The sequence below is a fragment of the Ptychodera flava genome, chromosome 14 (assembly GCF_041260155.1).
Source record: "Ptychodera flava strain L36383 chromosome 14, AS_Pfla_20210202, whole genome shotgun sequence".
Taxonomy (NCBI): Eukaryota; Metazoa; Hemichordata; class Enteropneusta; family Ptychoderidae; genus Ptychodera; species Ptychodera flava.
In genome coordinates this window covers 15,589,505-15,599,174 of record NC_091941.1, presented here as the reverse complement: position 1 = coordinate 15,599,174, position 9,670 = coordinate 15,589,505, and the positions used below count along the sequence as shown (strand labels likewise).

Genomic DNA, 9,670 nt, shown 5'->3' with positions numbered 1-9,670 from the left:
TTGCATTAACCAATCAGCTATCTAAGCATAAATTAACAGCGTACTTGAAACATGGCGGAAATATGTTCATCTCGTGCGCGAGTTGCTCGTGTACTTCCGTGACATACATACTTCTGTGGACTACATTTATCGGTCACCGTCTGTCTTCAAAAGTCACTTAACGCTTCGAACGTAGAATGAGTGATATTTTATTTAAATTTGGAAGTTATCATCTTCCAGAAAGAAGACATATTACCGAGACGGATAGGAAACACATTTCAGCCGTAAGTGAGCGGATGTGAAACATGTCAAGACACTGCTATTGATTCAATGATTGAGTGTAGCATTGTAGGGCTTCGTATATTGCAACATTTCATTATATTTGTTGCAATTTATTTACGCTATGACCGATAGGGGTTGTTCTTAGGATCTCCAATAACTGGAACACCCTTTGCTTTACGCAGCTGTAAAATTGAAACGGTATCGCTAAGCGTTACGGATAACACTGTAGCTGCCAGCGGCTTAGCTCTGCTCAGATCTGCGTTTTACCGCGAGCATCGTCGTGGAACATGTGGAATACGCTGACGTAGGGTTCTTGCTTGGACGCTCCGATCTCTTTTGGCGTGGAAGTACAGAATTGAACGAAACAGATACCCCAGCTCCTTTTGGTTACAAACGAATTTGTCAATTTTATAAGCTCTCCTGAAAACGGAATGAATGTTCTAGACCGTTCCAAAGACTAGTCTACACAAGAGACATTTATTTATTTATTTATTTATTTGTTGTTCGTTTATTTATTTGTTTATGTATTTTTTATGTAACGAGAAACAAGTGGTTGCTAAAACCATATAGTTAGTAGTGAAACTCCATGCAGAAACAATTGGTTTGAGATCAAGAACGCTGTAGTATCACTCATATGACCCAAACCAGACCTTTAGTCTGTCTGTGTCCTTGCTCTGTATAAATCAAACCACTTGATTGTTATCATAAATACCTGTACTACATCGTTGCCCACAGCTTGTGGCGTGTCTACCAAACTACGGCCTGGGACTGTGCCAAACTTACACAAAAACACCTAAAATTTTAGCAATTGGTGTATAAAAGCAAAGCATGTTGAAACACACTATTTAGCTTGTCAACACAGTGCATGCCCAAATGTGTAAAATTCACTGTATATTGTTTACATTTTTATTCTAGCCTGGACCAGAATTCAGTTTTTAATAATAACGATGCAGTCTACGCATGTAGAAAAGGTCAACACTATGTAGGGCAGTAAAACAAGAAACTCTAGGCTTTTCCAAGGAGGCGTCTGAAATTTCACTGAGATCAACTCAAATAGAATCCTAATAACACCAGTGATAGATAGACATAGAGAGATCATTGCAATGTGCAGAACGTTGTACAAAGTTTCATGTGCATTTGAAACATAAAACTAAACAAGTTTTAAACTGTTTTAATATGACATCAATTCAGCAACAATTAACACTCCACAGTTAATACTCTGTTACCTGTAACATTTTTTGTATTTTCCATTCTCTATGTTCTGTTCATAAAGTAATTTTTTTTTTTCTGCTCCCAACATCAAGTTGAAATGCCTGGAGTGTCCAACTCATTAATATAGCCTGTAAGTGTGAAAATGCAGTCTTATTGTTGACACCTAAATGTTAGTTTAGACAATTCTTTTGTCAACAATAACATTTCATATATTGCACAAAAGAGCTGAGTATGCAAATACTCGGTATTTCACCATAGTTCAGGGAGGGAATACAAAAATTTTTATGTTTTTATAAAACAATTATAACACGAAATATAATAAAGTTGACCCTGACCACAAGCAACTGGTCTGGGATGGCTCCATGGATGTGGTTAAACCTAACAATGTCTACCCTTGCCCCCCCCCCCCCCCCCACCCCAGTCAATTTCAAGATGTGACCATTGGCACATGGCAGCCAGCTAATCCTATGCTGGCAACTTTAATTTGTCACATGACACACTTTTACAATGCTGGTATTTGCAACTTTATGGGCTGTAAACATTGCCATTTTCAAAAAATAAAACCAAAACAAACCTTATCATGCTCTTTAAAATTTGGCTCAGTTTATATCAATAGAGTCCCTCTTTGAAAATAAAGGAGAGTCCCTCTGGTAATTTGCATGGAGGTCATGAATGTGCCAAATCTCAAAATGACCCATTATGTGCGAACAGAATTTAACCACATGTATTTCTTCTCCTCTTGGGATAATCCACAGGTATTCCACCAATGTGATGCTGGACACAAAGGTCACCTGACAAAAGAAGACCTCAAAGTAGCGGTTGTCTCTCTCCTTGGATACAAACCCACAAAAGTAAGATCATCTTTTTCTGGGGTTTATGACATAATGAACATGTACAGGATAAAAATACATCTGCTCCATTCTCGCTTCTTTCAGGATGCATGGCAACAGCACCACTGTAGACAAGTTTTCATGGTTCTGGTCAAAAATGGGATTTTTGATTGCTCAGTGTTTGACAGTTGATGTTTTCTCTTTCCCTTGCCAATCATCTCCTGACGATACTAATGAACAACATCTGGTATATACAGCCTGGTTCAGTTTATTCATAGCGACTGACAGACACAAGCTTAAGCTGAGCTGATCATTGTTTTATATTCTGTTCATTATTTGCGATAATTTATTAGTCATACATTTCTGACAACAATTCCACCTGGCAGACTTTCATCAGATAAATTCATCCATTTATAATAATTTTTTGCAAATACCTAGGCTATACAACAAACTACAGCATGATGAAGGAGTCTTTCCAAATATCAGATATGTATATCCATTATCCATAGTAATATTGCATATCTCTGTGAGTAGGTTAATGGCTATGCTTTTAGTGTTTGTCTTTTGTTTATTTCTCTATGATTAGAGTTTGGTGCAGTGGTCACAGTCACCAACAATCATTTTAATAGTTCAGTATTTAACCCCTTGAAAACCTTGAATGCTGGAAGTTTCTGATGCATACTGAGTTACTGTAATACCCTGAATGCTAGAAAATTACCCTGAGATGCTACATATGTCCACAATGTTTGCATGTAGGATAGCATTAATAGTGGTAGTCAAGGGGTTAATGAAACACTTTTGTGGATGTACGGTAGTTCCCATTGGATCGTATCCCATAATTTCATTCTTTTTTCACATTAGAAAAGAACTGACAATGGTATTTGTTTGTGTAAGTCAATCTGGAATGTGAGATTTTGTACCTTGTGCAAAGCTTGTAGATGCTGTGACACAATTAAGAGAACCAGCACACAAGATGGTTTTACCACAGCGAATCTGTGTTTGATGTCATTTCTGGATCTGCAAAACAGTGTGAAGATATTTATATATAGATTAATTAATTTTCTCCGTTGATAAAGAGATAGATAACCTTTAGACTTTATTGTGAAACAGTTTTTTATCTAAGAAACACACAACAAATTTAGTCTCTTGCTTGAAAGATCATTTAATAACTGTAAGACAATGACATACGCCTTAGATTTTTTCAAAGGTTCTGTTTTATAACAGCAGCCATCAAAACTGTCAATCAATTTCTTATTACAGTATTAAGCAAATCATGTCTCACGTCTTTGATATGAACATTTAAATAGAATCAGTAATCAGGCTGCTTCTTTCCTCACTTTCTTAACAGTATGAAGTTGAAGAAATGTTGAGACTGGCTGATGAAATAGATGGAGAAAAATGTATGTACATGAACTGAAACGTCACTTTCAATTTCTCCTTTCTACAAGGAAAATAAGACATACAGAAGTCATCAACATTATCACTACACAAGATTATATTATAAATATCTAGGTTTCACACATCACTACTTGACATTTTTGCATTAGCTCATTGACAAGGCGTTTTTTTTCATGATCTCTCGCCTTCTGACCTTCACAATTTGGCTTCCTAATGTTATACAAAAGTATGGCAAATTATGATGTTGTTGTAGTAATGTTTGTTTTTTGAAATTTTCTCCTCTTATACCTCTTATACAATAACATGAAATTAACCAAAATTTGTTATGATTGAAGCAAAGAAAGATATCAGCTGTCGAAATTCCAGTGTGGTATGCACATTTAATGCTTTGAGATTTCGTAAGAAAGTGACATTTGGAAAATTAATGACAGTTGAAATATCAATTGTAAAATTGCATTCAACTGAAGTGTTTGTAAATATGCAAGAAATGCAGCACACCTGAGATAATTATCACTTGAAAATTCCATTGTTATCACATACTCTTTCAAAAATATCAATGAATGTTTATCCTGCACCCAGAAGGTGCAATCTGCAGTTACCCCCTCCCCTACCCCAATGAAGACATTTGCATTTTTTCCAAGAATAGGTCTCTGAGTGTACGTCTGCGAGGCCGCACTGTGCTTCCCTGTTGTAGTTAGGGATGGACCATTAGATCTTGGGAGGGAGTGGTCAAATACTGAAAAAAGTTAGGGGAAAAAATTCTTCAGACTAGTTTGCAAAATAAAAAAAAATAAAGTCAGAACGCTAAAAAATTGTAAATCTCGCAGATTACTCAGAAAAAATAATTAGCACGTCACGTCATAACTCACTTGGAAAAAAAAAATATCAAAAATTTACAATCATAGAACAAGAATATTCACAATCTGATTGTTACCACCGCCACCTGCCAAGATCTAATGGTCCGTTCCTTAACACCATTTCTTTTCTGATATGTCTTTCATACAGGCATGACATTGGATCATTTCATGAATGTGATGAGTTCAAAACTGTCTTTGGTTGACAAGGATGATGAAATCAGACAGACGTTCATGGTCTTTGATACTCAATGTAGGTATTTATAATGTTTCCCATTACCACTAGAAGTATCTTTTGCAAGACTCCAATTATGGAAACATGAACTTGGTGATCAAGTGTGATCACTTAGCTTCCTCCTGTCGTCACCAAGTCTAGCTGAAGCAAAGAGGCAGAGAAAATATAAATCAGAGCAACATATTTCAGGAGATCATTTTCGTGCAATTTATTTTTTTGGTAAAAAATTTGTTTTATTTATATTTATATTCTTCATGTGTATATAAATTGCCCCAGTGTACACTGCAGCCCTAGGGGCTTACCCATAAGGCACTGCAAAATTAAACTTCTACAATTGAAAGAAATACTCTCGAGATGTAGATATAAACATTAAAGTAAACTACCCAATTGGATTAATCAATTAAGTTTCCACCATACAGTGGTAAAGTACCTCTTTCTCTGGCAAATGGTCTTTCTCAGAATTCAGGATGCAATTCGTGGTTGAGGAGAACATCTATTTTATCTTCTGGAACTGGTTTATGTTTGCAGTTGTTACACATGTTTTTATGGTTTTCTGCATTTTGCCAAACCAAATTTTTAATCACTGGCAATACTTTATTGCTTTTTTGATAACTATAGTAGATGTTTTGTTTGAATACAATCAGTCCGTGTCTGTATCTTACTAAACAGTATACTGCATTCCCAGTGTATGCTTATTACTATTATCTCAGTATCCAACAGACCTTCTGTTCTGCAACTGTTCTGTAGAAAAATGTTAATGATAACTTATACATGAATTTTGTTTTTGTTGTTGCATTTCTTCGACACACACACTCTCAATATTTCAAACTTGCAGGCAGAGGGTTTCTGACAGTAGAAGATCTGAAGAAGGCATTTTCCCAGGTTGCACCACACATAGCGACACACAGAGTGGAAACGGCCTTCCGAGAAGTTGACCGAGATGGTGATGGCAGAGTTAGTTACAGGGATTTTGAATTTATGATGAAATATTACCTTGACGCTCTATGATATGTGCCAATACTTCAAACTTTCCTTGATAAGAAATTTGGTGGAGTGGGTACCAACTCAACCCTTTGTGACATTTTTGTACTTTTCAGTTTCGATTTGTCAAGTTGCAGTCTTTTGACATTAATTTATCAAATTGTATGTTTTGTTCTTTAAGGTAGTATGCGCCTTGCAAGTGAAAGACTTAACCTAAAAATCAGGGGTCACTGTGCAAATTTTAGTACTGGAGAAACAAATTACCTGAGATTTACCGATATTTGAAATTCAAAATGGCCGCCATCCCTGTGTTAACCCAAGTCCCTCCTATGGCATCATTGGCTTGCTGCGTCCACCGAAACAAGGACTATTGCAACTGTGTAGGTGATTAGCACCTCTGCACGATGGTGCTTCTTGACCGTTTGTGGAGGGACCATGGTTAACCCTATGACAAAAGATAAAATTTTTGATTTTCAAAAAACTAAGACAGCAAAAGTTTTTCTTTCTCAAAGGGCTTCAAAATGAGCCCCCACAAATGGTAGATCAAAAAAAGTTTGAGAGTTGAAAAGTTTGAGAGTCCAAATATGTGTCCCCGAGGCAGGACAGAAAAGAATTGGAAAAAGTTTGAGAGAGTCCAAATGTCTGTCCCCAAGGCACAGTTTACCTTAAGAGGTCATTTATATCCCTCATCCTGCCTGGCAGTATCCCTTACCTGTTGGCATAGTCAGCAAAAAGTGGTATTGAGCCAACAGAAGTCCATGAATTTTCACCTACTTGGCATGGTATTATTTAGTTGGTGAAAAATCATGTTTACACAGCATCGTATAAGTATTCTGGAGCCTGCAAATGTTCAAGTCTTTTTTAAAATGCAACATAGAGCACCTGTTATACTTCGCTGATTTTGGCCAACTCAATTGACCTGATGGTGACATCAGTATGGCAGGGTAGGGATTTATGGTTTTACATCCAGAACTATGATAAGTGATTTGTCAAAATACATGCCTTCAACTCAACTGGCTGCGTTCACAAAAAACGGTTAGGGGGGGGGGCTGGAGGAATTCAGGGGGGGGATTCGAAAATTTTGGGGGTAGTGGAGGGGGGGGACTTGAAAATTTTTGGGTCCCTTTTGAGTTTTACATTTTCCAATTCCAAGTTTTTGTAGGTTATTCAATGAAAAATGAATACCATTTTTTTTTTCATCAAAATGTTGTAATGTTAGTAATAATTTAACAAAATCTAGAACCATTTTGTCACATTTCATGACTTTTATCTCGAAAAAATCTAAACGTGTGATTTGTCGTTAAAAACAAACTTGAGCCTTGTAACAGGGCAGAAGCTGCAACTGTTAATGATTACTGCAGCAATATTTCTATGCAATATAACAACTACAGTTTCTTGCTGTCTCCCTACAGCATCTCAAACACACAATATTTAGTTTGTCGACAAAGCCTGTATATATAAATATAAATATGTATTTGGTGATAAGTTAATTGGATTCCAGACTGACAGTCAGTTGTCAGTGATGCAAATGCATGGTACACATACATAGGCTGTGATAGCGAGCTGAATACTGGACAATTCAACATGCTGTAGGGAGTAGAACAAGAACGCAGTTGAAAAACTGAACAAAAATATTGCCAACATTATCAATGTTAATACAGCTACTGCCTACGGGTAGTGTCACTATCAGATACTACCCTGCTACTGCAGTGTCACTGTCACTGCATACCTGAACAGTGACAGAGACAGCTCTGACTCTGATGTACATGGTAGTTGAAGAAGAGTTTTGGTCAAATGACACTCATGACAGTGAAACATTATACCTAAACAAGATCAGGCCAGAGAGCAACACATGGAAGAAAACATAGAAATGTGTGAATTCTGGCATATGAGAATAATCAAATATTAACGAAAAAAGATGGGGTCACCATGCTTGATTTTCTAAATTTTCACACTCTTATTATAAAGTGATACAGAAGTAAAACTTTGAATAGTAAAGACTAAAAGAAAAAATATATGACCAAATGGAATTATTTATTTTTTAACCAAATTTGCAATATCATCACACCCAAAATTTCAGAGATTAAAATATTTATTTGATGGAATATTTTAATCTTCCGGTATTGTCAATTTTGAGTAGCATCTTATTCATATACGTCTTGTAGTTTTGAAACAATTTTTTGGTAGGTCACTGTGCAATACGGTAATTAGCCAGAATTTTACAATTTTCCTACTCTCTCATGACTGTATTTTGTGTGCTCTTCAACAGGAGCAATTGACCTGGCCAGAGTTTGATTAACTCAAGTTGGCTTTTAGACCAATAAATCTAAAAAATTCACTGATGCATTTAAAGAACTTGCCTTGGGAATATGACTATACAAAGTGCTAATACAGGTAGTGTTGAACACCTGTGAACAGAACGGCGCAATACATGTTATTTTTTCTGCGCTCACATCCTTTACAAATATGTGGGCCTGTGATAGTTGGGGGGGGGGGACTTGAAAAATTTTGACCATATAGAGGGGGGGCATTTGAAAATTTTTTAGGGTACTTAGGGGGGGGATCTGAAAAAAAATGAGATTTCAATCGAGATTCCTCCAGCCCCCCCTAATCGTTATTTGTGAACGCAGCCTGTAACAGACAGAAGAGATCATGAGACCGACCTAATTGTAAGTATCTACCATAAATGACCCAATGGCTTGTCTCACAAACTTGAGCTTGAAACTTCTGTTTACAGTACAGTGAGGTTGTACTTAACACATTCTATATCATTCAGTGAGATCATGATCAGTAAGTTCAAAAGTATGCATTTAATCTCTGACTGTCTGTCTTTCTGTGTATATACACACACACATACGTATACACTTCAGATATATATATATACATGTTATACATATATATATATATATATATATATATATATATATATATATATATATATATATATATATATATATATATATATATATATATATATATATATATAACATGTAATTAGAGCCAGTAAAGATGAAAACTTATTTATACCTCTGAGTTTCTGTTTCATCATTTCAGCAATCATCAGATGACTTGAATTGGAAATAAGGTCATCTGAAAATCTCTGAAATGCTTAAAACTCTGAGTTTTGACTGCGGTAAGTTTTAATCTTTACTCGGTGTAATCACATGTTATATCTGATTTAACCTGCTCAATATTAAACTGTATTTTACTGTAATAAAAGAAATAAACAAAATTGTTAATCTCAGTTTCAGTGATTAATGGTAATATTGAAATAACTTAAAGTCGCACTGTCTTTTTAAAAATTTTATAATCTTTATATGATACCATCAGTTTGTATTTGAATCTCAAATTATGGACATACTGTATTACGTATAGTTCATGTAGAATATTAAATGAATCCAAGTTTATGTTTTTGGTTGTGTTTTGCACAGATTCTTGAATATATTTTTTTATAGCACACATCTGCTTGAAAATATCTCGTATATCAAGCATTGTCGTAAGTTACGCGGCCGTAATTGACAAATGGTTTAAACCCGAAATTTGAATAGATCACGGTACAAACAAAACCACATGCACAAATGACCACCGAAATAGTATACTTCCATATGCTTGTACATGTGGGTTTGTTTGTACCATCATCGTGTGATCTCTTGGGCATAATTGGGCTGCAGGACACTGCACATCCTTTTTATTCTGGAGAAGGACCTTTCAAGTATCATAAGTTGTCAGCATGGCATGGTACTAACAAAAAACCCTAAAAGTACTCAAATTTAATCATGGTGCAAATGCTGATCATGAGAAAATTAAGTGTTTCCAACTTCCTTGATTAAATATATCGCATAAAAATACTACCTGGCATCCATATGGTTTTATGAGACTTCCATCACTTTATGACACAT

General features: G+C 35.7%; 1 protein-coding gene across 1 annotated transcript; it reads left to right on the top strand.

The window, feature by feature from the left end:
* Positions 1-38: 38 nt before the first annotated feature.
* Positions 39-6,141, top strand: LOC139149529 (EF-hand calcium-binding domain-containing protein 11-like). Its single transcript, XM_070721328.1, has 5 exons — positions 39-263; positions 2,229-2,324; positions 3,652-3,703; positions 4,707-4,808; positions 5,626-6,141. Exons 1-5 carry the CDS (start codon positions 177-179, stop codon positions 5,796-5,798), a joined length of 510 nt encoding a protein of 169 aa, XP_070577429.1. The 5' UTR covers positions 39-176; the 3' UTR covers positions 5,799-6,141.
* Positions 6,142-9,670: the final 3,529 nt, after the last annotated feature.

Excerpts from the sequence above, each read along its gene's own strand:
- LOC139149529 (XM_070721328.1), top strand. The coding sequence starts at position 177 with ATGAGTGATATTTTATTTAAATTTGGAAGTTATCATCTTCCAGAAAGA. Across the intron at positions 264-2,228 it reads ATAGGAAACACATTTCAGCC|GTATTCCACCAATGTGATGC; the intron begins GTAAGTGAGCGG and ends GATAATCCACAG. Across the intron at positions 4,809-5,625 it reads CATGGTCTTTGATACTCAAT|GCAGAGGGTTTCTGACAGTA; the intron begins GTAGGTATTTAT and ends TCAAACTTGCAG.